At 36.9% G+C, this 16,234-nt stretch overlaps 1 protein-coding gene across 1 annotated transcript in view; it reads left to right on the top strand.

The window, feature by feature from the left end:
• LOC120525456 (pleckstrin homology domain interacting protein) overlaps nt 1-16,234 on the top strand; it is a 187,714-nt gene that overhangs the window by 102,751 nt on the left and 68,729 nt on the right. The window contains exons 16-17 of the mRNA XM_039747772.1: nt 1,023-1,151; nt 14,071-14,296. Coding sequence (XP_039603706.1) covers nt 1,023-1,151; nt 14,071-14,296 — 355 coding nt within the window. The remainder of the gene's footprint in view (nt 1-1,022; nt 1,152-14,070; nt 14,297-16,234) is intronic.

Below are 16,234 nucleotides of genomic sequence, written 5' to 3' on the forward strand. Positions count from 1 at the left end.
CAACGACCCTAAGCACACAGCCAAGATATCAAAGGAGTGGCTTCAGGACAACTCTGTGAATGTCCTTGAGTGGCCCAGCCAGAGCCCAGACTTGAATCCGATTGAACATCTCTGGAGAGATCTTAAAATGGCTGTGCACTGACGCTTCCCATCCAACCTGATGGTGCTTTCGAGGTGCTGCAAAGAGGAATGGGCGAAACTGGCAAGGATAGGTGTGCCAAGCTTGTGGCATCATATTCAAAAAGACTTGAGGCTGTAATTGCTGCCAAAGGTGCATCGACAAAGTATTGAGCAAAGGCTGTGAATACTTATGTACATGTGATTTCTCCGTTTTTTTATTTTTTTAATACATTTGCAAAAACCTCAAGTAAACTTTTTTCACGTTGCCATTATGGGGTGTTGTGTGTAGAATTCTGAGGAAAAAAATGAATTCAATCCATTTTGGAATAAGGCTGTAACATAACAAAATGTGGAAAAAGTGATGTGCTGTGAATACTTTCCCGATGCACTGTATATATGTAATCATCAAAATTAATAATTTATGAAATAATAGTTTTAAGTTCAAATATTTTAACTTGGGTCGGCACGGTGGTGCAGTGGGTAGATGCCTCGCAGTTAGGAGACCCAAGTTCGCATCCCAGGTCCTCCCTGCATGGAGTTTGCATGTTCTCCCCATGTCTGCGTGAGTTTCCTCCCACAGTCCAAAGACATACAGGTTCGGTGCATTAGCGATTCTAAATTGTCCCTAGTGTGTGCTGGGAGTGTGTGCGCCCTTCGTTGGTCTGGCACCCTGCCCGGGGTTTGTTTCCTGCCTTGCACTCTGTGTTGGCTGGGATTGGCTCCAGCAGATCCCTGTGATCCTGTAGTTAGGATATGGTGGGTTGGATAATGGATGGATATTTTAACTTGGATTATAGTTCTTCCATTTACAAATTACATTTTCTTTTTTTTAATTTGTTTATTTTAAGCATCATTCTATAAATAATACTGCATTTTCCTAATTCTTATTGTTTGTCTTGCAGATTGAAGGACAGGGCCATGGTGCTCTATTTGATTGCAAGTGCTCTCCTGATGGACAACACTTTGCATGCACAGACTCTCATGGGCATCTTCTTATCTTTGGGTTTGGCTCGAGCAGTAAATATGACAAGGTAAAAATACAATATATCACTGATAACCATATAAGGTAGAGAGGTTCATATTAGTTTCGGGAGATATTCAAATTCCCTTTAAGTATCAGCAAATGACAGTGTTATTTCCTGAGCTGGGACATCACCATTTTAACTGAGAAAGCCAAAACTACAGTTCTGCAGTTCTTGATATTTTCAGTGTGGACACATTAGCCATGCGGAAAGCACAAATGGTTAATTTGGTGGCCAAGACAAAATCAACTTCCATCTATTTGGCAACACGTTGGCTTCAAAGCAAATGAACATGAGGAGACAAATCATTCAACAAAAGTTATTAGTTGGCTAAACAGCAAAGTTCTTGCTGTGAAAGATTAAGAAATTACAAACTTGCATAGTTATTTTTCTGTACAGTAATCCCTCCTCGATTGCGGGGATTGCATTCCAGAACCCCCCGCGATAGCTGAAAATCCGCGAAGTAGAAACCATATGTTTGTATGGTTATTTTTGTATTTTTAAGCCCTTATAAACTCTCCCACACTGTTAACATTATTAGAGCCCTCTAGACATGAAATAACACCCTTTAATCAAAAGTTTAAACTATGCTCCATGACAAGACAGAGATGACAGCTCTTTCTCACAATTAAAAGAATGCAAATATATCTCTTCTTCAAAGGAGTGCGCGAATCAGGAGCAGAGAATTTCAGAGAGAGAGCTCGCTCGCTCGCTAAGAAAAGCAAAAAATCAATACGTGCTTTTAAGTATGCCGAAGCACCATGATAAAGCGGCATTTTTTAGAGGCGCGTCTGTATCTTCTAAGCAAACAGACCCTCTGCTCACACCCCCTCCATCAGGTGCAGAGAACGTCAGAGAGAGAGCGCGCGAGATTAAAGCAAACAATCAAAAAATCAATACGTACTTTTGGGTTTTTAAGTATGCTGAAGCACCGCGATAAAGCAACATTTTTTAGAGGAGCGTCCGTATCCTCTAGGCAAACAGCCTCTGTGCAAACAGCTCCTCTGCTCATACCCTCTCCGTCAGGCAGAGAGTGTGACAGAGACATAGAAAAGCAAACAATCAAGCACCGTGCGGGAAGCATATCGTATATCATTGAGGAGTTTTAGTTAATATGTAATACATACTCTCAATTGGGTAGCTTCTAAGCCATCCGCCAATAGCGTCCCTTGTATGAAATTAACTGGGCAAACAAACTAAGGAAGCATGTACCATAAATTAAAAGACCCATTGTCCGCAGAAATCTGCGAACCAGCGAAAAATCCATGATATATATTTAGATATGCTTACATTTAAAATCTGCGATAGTGTGAATCCGCGAAAGTCGAAGCGCGATATAGTGAGGGATTACTGTATAAAATCCAGCTGACTATGCAAGTTTAGTCAAAGCTGCTAGGACAGGTGCTAAAGACATCTTCCACCAGCCATTAATTATTGGTGCATTTGGATTAGAAAAAGCACAAAATATAAGCAAGATCGTCCAAGACGGGCACAATGTACAACAGCTATTTTTCATTGTTTATGTGAATAAATTATTTTTGCTTTATGCATGTCTTTTTAAAGTATAGGTATTTTTCTCGCCAAACTGCATATGTCAGACTTTCACTCCTCCAAATAGGCACACCTCTACAGAAAATAATTAGTTGTAGTTTGGAATTAAATTTACTTTTTAATAATACTAGGGGGCACATCGTGAGCCAGCCACTTTGGGTCTCTGCTGTTCACGTTGTGAAGAGGGTGGCTGAACACACACTTTGGAGATGCGGACGGATCACCTGCTTGCTTACTGCTTCTCCTGTCATGCTGTGTGTTCTGCTTCTTGTGCTGCGCGTCGATCATTTCAAAGCCTGTACAGCAGCTGTCCTCGCTTTGCTCACGTATGGGGAAGCGGAAGTACAATATAAACAGATTTTTATTTTAATGGGAGTTGTTACATATGCCTAATAGACCTAACTATTTTACATTACAACAAGTAATTAATCATAGTAAAAAAACAGTAAAATGTAATAAATTGAAAGAAAATTATGTTTCATGTTGTGTTAGAGATATTTGTTGCATTATACGTTTTTGTTCTGCTTGGCTTTGAAATTAACCTGCAAATTCTTTTTACACTGACACTTTTACTATAAAACTTCCATAAAAACAATATTTGGAATTAACTTTTCGTCAGTAGTGCATTGAATGTGTTGATTCCGTGTTTGGAGTTACATCGTGACAACGCAACGTATAACTGCCCGTGAGTGATTATCATTTCTTTCTCTCTAATAAATAAACCAACTTTTTCGAATGTTTGTGTCTGTGATTTGTTAATTGTCATAGCAAAAGCTATTCTAACAGGAAACTGTAAACGTTTTAAAAAGAATGGCACACCAAGATCTCCTTTGGTGTCTAGTGTTATCCACGGAAGGTGTACTACATTACCTTTCTTGTCGCCTGTTAAAATTTTACATGTCAGAATTGTTCGACCAATTTTGAATACAATTAATCTTGTCCTATTACATAGCCCATCACTCATACATAAATTACACAATAACGTTACGATACATCCTTATTTCAACAGCAATTTGGCCTGGGGAAGACCGGACGGTGTTAACAGTTATAGATATTGTGCGGGATATTGTAAGCTGATGTTTTCATCTTCCGCAACATCAATACCAACTGTTTCAGCATAGTCTGTTGATATGCATTTAACCATTTAGCCGTGTAACAGATAGACAATTTCTGCATTATTTTTGTTTGACTTCATGATTTCTCGTTGCTAGGATTGCCCATGTACTCATTTCTTCTGTTGATAACCCTTTGGGATGAAATTCTTCAAAGAGATTTGGACATAATAAGTCTTCTTTTATTGGAAACTTAAAGTGAGGTATAGTAATCCCTCCTCGATCGCGGGGGTTGCGTTCCAGACCCCCCCGCGATAGGTGAAAATCCGCGAGGTAGAAACCATATGTTTGTATGGTTATTTTTATATATTTTAAGCCCTTATAAACTCTCCCACACTGTTTATGAATATTCCCTGCAGAGTTATACAGCATAATCCCTTTGTATTCTCTTAGATGTTAGGTAAGATTCATTGAAATTATGTATATAAACACACTGTTTATATACAGTAAAACCTAAATATTATTTTAAAGATATTGAGTGTCTCCGATATCACATGTTACAGCCATTACGATAGACATGCCACCAGCAATAAATACGTACAATGCAACAAAAATAGTATACAGTAAATGTGTGTGTACAGTGACACTAAACGTACGTACATGTACTAAGTACTGTAAGTAGAAAATTAATTATGGTTACTCACCAACAATGACACGATGACTTGTCCGATAACAATGAGTTTTATTTTACTGCACAACAAAGGAGAGCGTTACAGCCCTTAAAGGAGCCACTTCAGGCGATTGTGTAGCACTGCCGTTGTTCTTCTTCTGGCAGTCTTCAATCCAAATCCCTAAAGCAGATTCCATCCAGACTACCGCCTTATTACATCCACTTACAACTTGTTTTGCACCCTGGTTAAAAGGACACTTTGGCCGTAGATCTTATATTCCTTTCCTACTTTTTAAATAAAAAGAATCATAGCCTTCAACAAATCCAAAACATTTACCTTTTCGGCAATCGTTAACATCTTCCGTTTGCGCTTGGGCACGGCCCCTGAAGCAGTAGCATATCGTTTTGGAGCCATAATAAAGGTCTTGACTATGCACAAAGATAAACACAAAAGAGCACAACTCTTTACACAGCGAAACACGTTGATGCTGAATGAGCGAGACAAGACTTCCTGGTTAACACTGCATTCAGTAAGCAGGAACTTAACTGCGTGCTCAGATTGGTTAGCTTCTCAGTCAGGAGGACTTAACTGCGTGCTCTGATTGGTTAGCTTCTCAGTCATCCGCCAATAGCGTCCCTTGTATGAAATCAACTGGTCAAACCAACTGAGGAAGCATGTACAGGAAGTAAAAAGACACCTTGTCCGAAGAACCCGCGAAGCAGCGAAAAATCCGCGTTATATATTTAGGTATGCTTTCATATAAAATCCGCGATAGAGCGAAACCGCGAAAGTCAAAGCGCGATATAGCGAGGGATTACTGTATACGTAAAAATGTATAAGAGCTGAGAGCGCAAGAACTGTGTCTGACAAAAGCATTCACAACGAATGAGAGATGAAAGAACCGTGAGTGTGGGCCGGTAGCTGTAAATGGTTGAAAGGAGGGCAGGACTTGGAAAAAATATCTTGGCAATAATCTCGTCTTGTCTCAAGATTTTCTTTTATAATGTAATGAATGTTGGTTATGGTTGTGAAGACAAAGGGTGCATCAACTCTGTTTATATATATATATATATATATATATATATATATATATATATATATATATATATATATATATATATATATATATATATATATATATATATACACTAGCAAAATACCAGCTTACATGGAGAAGTAGTGTGTTAAAGAAGCAATGAAAGAGAAAAGGAAACATTTTGAAAATAACGTAACATGATTGTCAATGTAATTGTTTTGTCACTGTTGTGAGTGATGAGTGTTGTTGTCATATATATATATATATATATATATATATATATATATATATATATATTTACACACACACACATAAACATATATACATACATATATATATCTACATATATACACATACATATGCATACACATATATACATACACACACACATATATAAACATATATATACATATATATACATATACATACATATCTACATATATACACACACAGCTATTTCGTATCAGTGCAATACGCTGCTTGTTAAAACGGATGACTCCGCTCTTACGTGCAAGTCTGCGGATATTATGAACTATCGTATTTGTTCAAGTTCTATTTAAATTTTAAATAGAAGGAATTTTTATTTAGTCGACAGAAATATCTTTGGTAGGAATGGTAAAAACAGACAGGAATATTATTCGTGAATAAATCAACTCAAACCTTAAACAACTTATAATATTTTGCTCTCCATAAAAATATATCCTGTCTAAATTATACAAGTTAGAAATAAAGTAAACGTTAAAAGAACAAACATTCAAATTTCTTTACTCTTATGTAATTTTATATAAAAAATAAACTTAGATTTTAAATATCCCAAAAGATTTTGCTCTCCATAAAAATATATCCTGTCAAAATTATACAAATTCAAATATGAACATGCTGCATAACAAAACCTGGAAATATAAATAAAATGTGTTCCTTTCAGCAATAACAAATCAAATCATTCAGTTGTCTTTGCTCATATGTCATTTTAGAGCTGGATGCCTGGCATCTTTTTTTGGCAACAAGTTCGTTTGTTTGGTGTGAGGTTCTGTGTTGTGGAGATTCTCAGGATGGATTGCAGGTGCTCATCAGTGAGGCGACTCCTGTGTGCTGTTTTGTTAGTCTTTATCACTGAGAAGAGCTTCTCACACAGATATGTGCTACCAAACATGCACAAGGTTCGAGCCGCATGTAGACGGACTTTTTTTGTTCTTCAAAGTCACCAAAGCGCCGTGCAAACTCAGTGCGCTCAGTTTATCAGCAAAGTGCGTATTTGGGAACACCGTAGTGACGACTTGGTTTAACATTACTTGGCAACAGGGAAAGTGGGGCAAGGTGCACTGGTGCATTTGTGTCTCCCATAAAAGCAGCTTCACTTGAAATCACTTTGTGATTGTGCACGGTAAAACGTCCGCTGAAGTGTCAGATTCTTATTTAATTATTCTGCTTTCTGTATCTTCTGCATTGCATTCAGGTTACCCTGATGTTTTGTCTCATAGTGCCGTCTTAGATTAAATTCTGTAATTACAGCCACATTAGCTCCACAAATGAGACACACGGGTTCAGTAAACATATACTCAGCCTCCCATCGGTTTTAAAGGCTCTATTTTCAGAATCAACTTTTCTCTTCAGCATCGTGTGAGCTAGCTTCGCAATAACTTGCAGCATCATAAGCTAGACTTGATTAACGCGTAAGTGTTGGCAAGGCAGCTGAAGCGCTGCATTATGGGATCTGTAGTTTATTGTGTTACCAGCGCTTCATATACCGGGCATTAATAACAATAATACAGTATATAAAATGATCTCGGGCCGGATATAATTACGCCGGGCGGATGTGGCCCGCGCCCTTGAGTTTGACACATATGGACTAAATAGAACTTGAAAAGATATATTTTTCAAATGTGATCGCGCAATTCAGATAGAGTTGGCGCTACAGCCTGCATGCCTCAATAAGTCATCCTCCCCTCGCTCTTACTTTTTTACCGTTCATCTAATGAATACACTGAGTATGGCTTTACCAAAACAATCATTGATGGCGAATAAAGTATCCATTATTCGAGTATGTAGATCGGGATATATATATATACCCGCGTATCGCAGCGGAGAAGTAGTGTGTTAAAAAACCTAGAAAAAGAAAAGGGAACATTTTAAAAATAACGTAACATGACTGTCAATATACAGTATTTGTTTTGTGAGTGTTACTGAGTGTTGCTGTCATCAAGGATTTGATTATCATTATTTCTTTCAATCAGGTTCGTATTTGTAGGATGTGTTGTGTTCAAGTTACATTCCGTGTTTGTCAATCGTTGTAAAGATGACAGGTTTCATTCATCGATTCGTTTCTTACTGCATCAATAAACAGCTCGTCTTCTTCTTTATCTGAGACCTGACACACTGCATGCACGGGTTTTTTTTACACTGTCTTCCTTTAGCGGGACATTGACTTTTTCCAACGTGTGCTTTGTTTCTGCAGTAGCTGGATTTATGAATATGCTTGTATGTATCTGACGCTTCATATTTTTTGCTGCCTTTTCAATTGTGTAATTCGGTTTTTGTTCAGCTCTTTGGAACTGTTGCTTTTATCTGTGCACTCGTCAGTTCCGTGAGCCTTCGGTGTACATGCATCGAAGGTTCCAGCTGTGCTGGTGCCATCTCGTGCTATGTCCATGGCTGTATTTAATGTTACCTTAGTCCTGGCACTTAAAACTTTCTCTCGCAGTTTCAGCTGAGTTTGTGTCAAACACCACCCTGACCATCTCATCTTCCTCTCCATAAGCACAGTCCTTCACCCGTGAATATTTAGTGGGAGTTTGCTATTGGCTGGCCGCTGACGGACGGCCTTATATGGGCAGGCACTAAATTACAAACGCCAGCGGCAGCCTGTCTATGAACTTAATTTAAAGTGTAGGTTTACATCATGCTTTGTTTCCGAAGTAGCAGAACTCATGAATATGGTTGTATATGTCACTTTCGCTTTCTTATTGTTTTGCTGCCTTCTCAATTATATAATGCATGTTTTCTTCAGCGCTTTTGGAGGTCTTCCTGGTTTTCTATGTACTGCGTGATTACGTGGGAGGCGTGATGATGTCACGAAACTCCGCCTCACGGCGTTCAAGCTCATCTCCATTACAGTAAATGGAGAAAAACAGCTTCCAGTTATGACCATTACTCGTAGAATTTCGATATAAAACCTGCCCAACTTTTGTAAGGAAGCTGTAAGGAATGAACCTGCCAAATTTCAGCCTTCCACCCACACAGGAAGTTGGAGAATTAGTGATGAGTGAGTGAGTGAGTGAGGGCTTTGCCTTTTATTAGTATATATATATATATATATATATATATATATATATATATATAGATCTACATATATACACACATATACACACACATATATGGGCTCCAGCTGCATCCCGGCATTCCGCCGTAGCCACCCGCCAGTGTGGCGGAAGTGCCCTGTCGTCTTCCCCCAAGCACCTACGCCCCCCACGGCCATCGAGCTAAAGTCCATTACAGTATATGGAGAAAAATAGGTTCCAGTTATGACCATTACGCGTAGGATTTCGAAATGAAACCTGCCCAACTTTTGTAAGTAAGCTGTAAGGAATGAGCCTGCCAAATTTCAGCCTTCTACCTACACGGGAAGTTGGAGAATTAGTGAGTGAGTGAGTGAGGGCTTTGCCTTTTATTAGTATAGATTAGAAAGCTCTGTTTTGCACAAAGTTTGGAAATGCTTATTCCTGAACAGATGTTCTGTCAAATTGAATATGACATGCTTCATTTAATGTGCTATAAAGAAAATACTGTTTCAGTTTACAGAATTGTATTTTATATAAAGTGTATTGTGTCACCATTAGCAAACAATACAGTCAAAATTTGTTCATTGTAAAGAAAACCATATGAGAATGAACTTATAAAAGATGTTGCAAAAAATTAAAAAAACATTTATGTGCGGTTTTTAGCAATGCCCTAATCCAAACAGTGGCTTCAGTATGAAGTTGATTTGGAGGGTTGGAAGTTAACAATAAGAAAATTTGTGATTATTTTAGGAGAAGGATTAAATCATTAACTACACATTTTTAATATTTTTTAAATTAAATAGTTCTGTCACAAAGGTTTAGGTAGTGGAGAGCAGTGACAGTGATAGGTACTGCTTAACTTGTTACACAGTTAGTACCCATATGTATTACAGTGCACAACAGGGGTAACTAATCAACATTTTTAGATTACTATTTTTCATAACTCACAATGCTTTCATTTTACAGCTGAGAACTATATACATTTAGAATGGTCACCACATTTACAAAAGGAGTCTTCCTGCTTATACTTAAGTAAATTGTACACATCAGTAGTAGTAAATGGAAAAAAACTATTGTAAACAAGGCAGTACGTAATTTTTGAATCATAAACCAGTCACACACCTTTTTTTTTTTTTAAATTTAGGCACTGGTCATATCTGCGAGAACAAAGTGTGAAAACGTTATAGTATATGCCAAACAGTGGAAGAACTGTATCATTCATCTTAAGCCAGCTATAGCAAATCTAGCATTAATCAGGTGTAGGAAATTTTTTTGATGATAATTAATCAATAAAACGGCCACCCTGGAGGACACCATAATAATGTGCTAATTGAAAAAGTTGTGATAATCAATTATCAGCCTTGCCTTTGGCAATGCTCCTACATTATTTACCTTATCCTTCTTTGTTGTAGGAGGCAAGTCTCCAGCTTTCAGACTTATATCAAAGTAACTGAAGCACACTCGTTATAAGGAACCGAACATTGCAATTGATTGATAAACACAATAGAAGTATGATAAATGCATGCATATATTGATATACAAGACTGGACACAAAACAACATCTAGCATATAGTCTGTTTACTGGTATTCAGAGTTCTACTTTATCTTGGCACAGATAAATAGTTCTAAAGACAGGGTTTTTAAGCAATCAGCAGAAGTTGGGACATCTGTGTTTGCTTCAATTTGCAAGGCTTAATTTACTTCAGTTGCTGCAGAATACCTGTATTTTGTAAACTGTTAGTTGTTACCTGATGAAGACCCACTTGTAATATTCTGAAATGTCATTTTTTTCAGTTTTTGCTAATCTAAACTTTACATTTAAACCTCTGGCAGTTTACTGCCTACCTTTTTACTATTTTGGGTCATTCAGTGCATTTCAACTGATTTATTTTGAAGAAAACCTGGAAAAACTGAGGTATGTTAAACTTTTGACCAGAAGTTTGTGTGTTGGTTAACAAGCCCCTCTCTAGCCCATTTTAAATGAATGACTAAAATCAACATTCCCTAAAATATAAAACATCACCAGATTACCTGTAAAGAAAATCCCTTAATACTACAGTGACTTCATAATTGAGGATAATTTAGCATTGATACAAGGAGAGAATCTCTTTATCTTCCTCTAAATTTTTCAGGGAAGTTATATGTGACAGAAAAGTTTATATAGGCTTAATGATGACCAAAATGCTAGAAAAGGAATAAAGTAAAATTGCAGATTTACTAACATAATTTTACAGTGTCTAGAGAGTAAACATTAATGTTCAGAACCTAGATAGGGCAGTTGATAATTTAAATAATTAAGCTTACTTGTAAATGTCTTTATCTATCAAATATAAAGATATGTCTGAGATTATTCTCATTGTCCAAATACAGAGTGTTAGGTGGATTGTTAACACAACATATTCCCCTTGGGAATATGTTTGTAAGTATACCTTTGGTATAGCAGGTCTAAGGCTCAGACAAAGGTGGCCATTGTAACAAATAATTAGTTGGCCAGCTCCACTCCATGGGTGTTTGTTCATACAGCTGTGGGTAGCTGGTGGAGTAATTGGGGTGGGACACACCTGCACGTAAGAATGTGGTTCGTCTCGGTTGCTTCATTGGCTTCCTGTGGTGCATGATTGGAGCGCTGTGCCCACGGAGGCAGATAAGGATGAGCCGACATGAGAATCGTGGAAAAGAGCAAGAGAGACGATTAGAAAAAGTTCAAGAAGGGAAAGGAACATGAGAGGAAGACCGATCAAGAGAATCAGAGAAAAGGAAACATCAAGGAAAGGAGGTTAAAGGATGGAGAGAGTTGGTGCAGGTGAGCAAGAGAGAGTGAGGGCAAGCACCTGGGTGGAAATCCCTTGAGGAGGGAGCGTGTGGCCGATGCTTGAAGGCTGAAGTAGGCCACTTCAGTTGAGCAGTTTAGGAGGTGGAATAACTGAGGCGCTACTCAGTTGGAGTGACTCCGCATAAGAAGTGAGGGAAGGCAACAGGAGCTTACAGGGGTATTGAAGGCTCATTGTTTTTATGGACGGCTTCCTACACTTTAGTTTTAACCCCTGGGAATTGTTGTTGCTTCAGTTTTAATGGATCATTTAATTATTTGAGAAGATTTAACCTGTACTATTTATTTGGACACTTAGTTTTGATGGTTTTAATAAAAGCACTTGTTACTTTTATGTACTGTTACTTTTATGTACCAACCACTTGTTCTGCATGAATATCCTCATTTGCAGCCTCATTTTCAGGTACGTTATCAGCAGTGGTGGGTTCTAGAGACTTCTAGGATGCAACTGATAGGGTGGAGCTGACCCGCACTGTCACAATAACCTGTTGTAAAACGGGGTCATCCCTGGAGTGTAGACAACACTGTCGCTAGACACCACAGGCAGCGAGGTGACTTTGAAAATGTGGTCAATTTAAGTTTTTCATTAATTGGCTCAAAAATGTAACAAAACTTTTTGCCTTGAGAATTTGTGCTGGATGCATCTGGACAATTCCTGTTCTGTCATCTCACTGACTCATTGTATACTCCCCTTCACTCCTCTTCCAAACACTCCATTTTGCCTTCAGTTTGATTTTAGTTCCCATCTTATGTGGGCGGTGCTACATTTAAAGAGTGTGATTTCCCCCTTCCCTCATTTCTATTTTAGCCACTTATGAAAACAATTACAGTTTAAAAAATTTATATTTTCTACCTTAGTAATGAAATAATTGTCTGTTTGGTTCAACATGGGAATGTTAATCAATGATTGTTATGTTGAGATTGATCAGGTCAAAATTTAAATTTTTGGTCAATTTAGAGCTGGGGTGGAGATATGCATTAATTTTGGATATTCAGCCACAAATTCTATTAACTTGTCAGACAAAAATATTTTAATTTTGAAGTCAATTTTCTTTCAATATTTATTTGTTTAGTCATTTGTGTCTTGTTGTGGAGTGTATATTGGAAAACAGTTTGTACATCAATGAAGTAAATATTATTTATGAATGCTGGGAATAGCAAATTTGGGCAAAGTTTGGGAATAGCTAACATTCTTTAATTAAATATGGTGGGTAGATGGCTAGCAATCCAGAAAAAATGTGTGAAAATTGAATGCTTAGTTTTGTATATATTTTTTGTAATCTGAGTTTCTTGTAAAACACAAAATTAAAAATAATTTACAATTTATTTACACTGTATTAGGTTCACTCTATTACTATTTATATGTGAAATGATTATGCACATGGTTGTTTTGGGAAAATAAATATGTAGTTGTGCATGTAGTAAACAATTATGGTATTTAAATACAATTCATTGAAAGGAGGGTTGTAAAAAGTTAAATATTTATATTGATGAAAGGAAATTTGCTCTGTGAAGAGATTCCATAAAATATTCTTGGGTTCTGAAAAATCTTTCAGAATATTTTGTCCTGTTGCTAAAACAGATAACCACTTTTTAAAGTGTGTTTGCCCCATGACCAGCTCATTTCAAGTTTTTTTTAAATAGCTTGAACTAAACAGTGCAAGGCATGAACCCCTAAAGGTGTTGAAAATGCAATACAGGGATGCAGGGACACCTCACCTGCAATATGGATGTTACTCTGGTATTCCTGGTATCATTCCAGAACTTTTTTCATACTCTACATTATCCTGCTGTAAAAGACAATTTTGAGGTGTGTACTCTGCTGCCATGATAAGAGATGCTCAATCAGTAGAAATTTTCAAATATCCTGTTGCATTCAAATGTGCCTCTGCATTATTTTTTAAAGTTATTTTTATGTATATATTAAAGTATATGTTTTACATAATTCAGATATACATTATAAAAATTACTGTTGTTAGTGGAAAATGTAAATTAACAGTTTTCCAGTACAGCAGTGCACTGTAACTTTGATCACAGCTGCTACAGCGATTGAGTTCTCAGATTCGTGAAGTTCAGCTCTTCTAGTTGGTGAGCTCAGTGGTTTAACACTCGTTGTTGTATATATGCTTTTTAGCCAAATAGTACTATTCATCGACCTTTATAGTACAGTTTTTATTTTATATACATTGAAGTGTTTTACTGGCTAAATATTAAACCAAAATTGCATCAATGGTATCATTTAAGTAGACTTGTTCGGTTCTTACAGTGGCAGCTATTAAAAGACTTTAAAAATACAATTTCCCTTGGCACTAATGTAATATTGGAAAATTCCAAAGTTATCCTTTAATCTCATTTTTAAGTACTGTATTCTTTTGCCATTTGTTTTGCTTGATATCTCCTTTAAGGCGAGTTCACAATCTAAAATGGAATGGGTGCTGACAGTTAAAACAGCATTGTACATCACTTAGCATTATTGTTTTGCCTTTATGATTTCCTTTTTTCTTTTCCAGATTGCTGATCAAATGTTCTTCCACACTGATTACCGCCCACTTATACGTGATGCCAACAACTATGTTTTAGATGAACAAACCCAACAGGCGCCGCATTTGATGCCTCCTCCATTTCTGGTAGATGTTGATGGAAATCCTCATCCTTCTAAATATCAAAGACTGGTTCCAGGACGGGAGAATTGTAGAGATGAACAGCTTATACCCCAAATGGGTGTTACTTCCTCAGGTGAGATGGAATAAACAGAATTGGTTTTTTTTGGACATCTTTTCTGAAACCCCAAAGGTCGTGCAAAAAGACAATTTCCTCTCGGGGATTAACAAAGTATATCAAATCATTAAATCTTTTAGCTGTCCTGAATACCTCCCAGTTTTATTTCAATCACAATTTCTGTACATGAAGGCAACAAAATATTGTATGAAAGAAATTGAGCATACTTTTTTCATAGATCATCTTATTAAAAGTAATTCATTAAAGTAATTAATTAATAATAAAACTTTCAGGAATGCACAAATGCTTAGTGGTTGTTTTTTTTTTTTTTTTTCTTTTTCTGTGTTTTGGGACAATCCTGTAGGTAGAATGATGTGAATAGTCTGACAAAACAGTACAATACAGTAGTCATGTCTTTATTCTGCAAGTGAATGGAGAAACCCTTATCATTTTTGCACTATTTGTGAGAAAGAGATATGAGATTTTAGATTTTTTTTAATTGTGACTACTAAAGGTTACTGAACACAACACAAATGCTTGGCATGGATTCAGCCAAACTCATGACCAAGTCCTTTACATTACTGCTGTATTCCTGTTATCTTTGACATAGAGTATATTCTTTGATTATGCATTTTAAGTATGTTTTCAGATTACTTAAAAAAAAAATGTGAGGGCAAAGACTGAACAAATTAACATATTTCATTATGTTCATAGTCTGATTTAAAAAAAAAAAAAAAATTCAGTATACATCCATAATGCTTTACAGCAGGCATGTCAAACACACTACCATTGGTGGGCCGCTTCGACTGCCATACCTGCGTCAACGGGCTGCACTGTAACAAATACTATTACACAAAGCTACTGTAGCTTGCTTTCCAATACTGAAAACTTAAAAAAGTAGCACTTTAAATAAAAGCAACTTATTTTCATACAATCTCCATACGACAGCGTACAATTAGAGTCTTAGCCGCTTAACTAGGTCCTTATATAGGAGTCTTACAGTCTGATATCTACTTCTTTTGTCCTGACACTTGGCATCTGTTAGTAACCAGTTTGTCAATATCAGGCTTGAAATCTTGTGCAGCTGCAACTTTTATGGGGGATGAAAGGTGCTCGACAGTAAGTCTTGGGCGATGTGGGGTTGTGGTAGCTTTCATTAAAGAAAACAATTGCTCACAAAAGGTAAGTGCTTCAAAACATAGACAGTACTCTCGATACCATCTTACAGATCTGCACATACGAGGGTGGCAGGTAAGCATACAAGCCTGGCACACCAACTTTGTTGTATTTTGCCTTCAGAATAGAATCTGCAGTTCAGACTGCAGTTCAATCAATTCCATTTGGATATTCTTAGGCGCATTCTCAACGTTGTAAGAGCGGTGACGTAAACAACGCAAAATCCTGTTCATGTGAACTGAAATCACGAAAACGCTCACTAAATTAATTGCTCAGTAATTCAAGTTTGAAAACAAATCCTCCAAAAATCAAATTGTCATTTGAATGCTTAAGACCCTGACATGTAGGAAAATGGACAAGATTCTCATTTCTATAAGCCAATATGCAAAAAGCCCCCTGACCTACACTAATTTTACAAACTCAAAATCACAAAAATTTGTTAATAAACAACTCGGCAACTTCTCACGTCCACTTTAGATCTTCAGCTGGGCTGTAGTCTGCACTAACTGTTCGTTACAATACTAGCACAATTAGCATCGCAGAGAAGACTCAATGAGTGAGCAGGGTGAGACAGAATAGAAAGATGCAGTGAGGCACCCAGGAGAAGAGATGGAAAAAACCTCATATTAACACTGGGGTTTTAGACTTGATTTTAGCCATTTTTTTAATGTACAGATTTAACTATTTATAGATTTTAACTAATAAAAAAGAGCAGTTTTTTATGGATTATTTAATTTATTGAAGATTAACTGCTGTTTCACTTTATTTGCTGGACATGTT

The sequence above is a fragment of the Polypterus senegalus genome, chromosome 3, assembly GCF_016835505.1.
Source record: "Polypterus senegalus isolate Bchr_013 chromosome 3, ASM1683550v1, whole genome shotgun sequence".
Taxonomy (NCBI): domain Eukaryota; kingdom Metazoa; phylum Chordata; class Cladistia; order Polypteriformes; family Polypteridae; genus Polypterus; species Polypterus senegalus.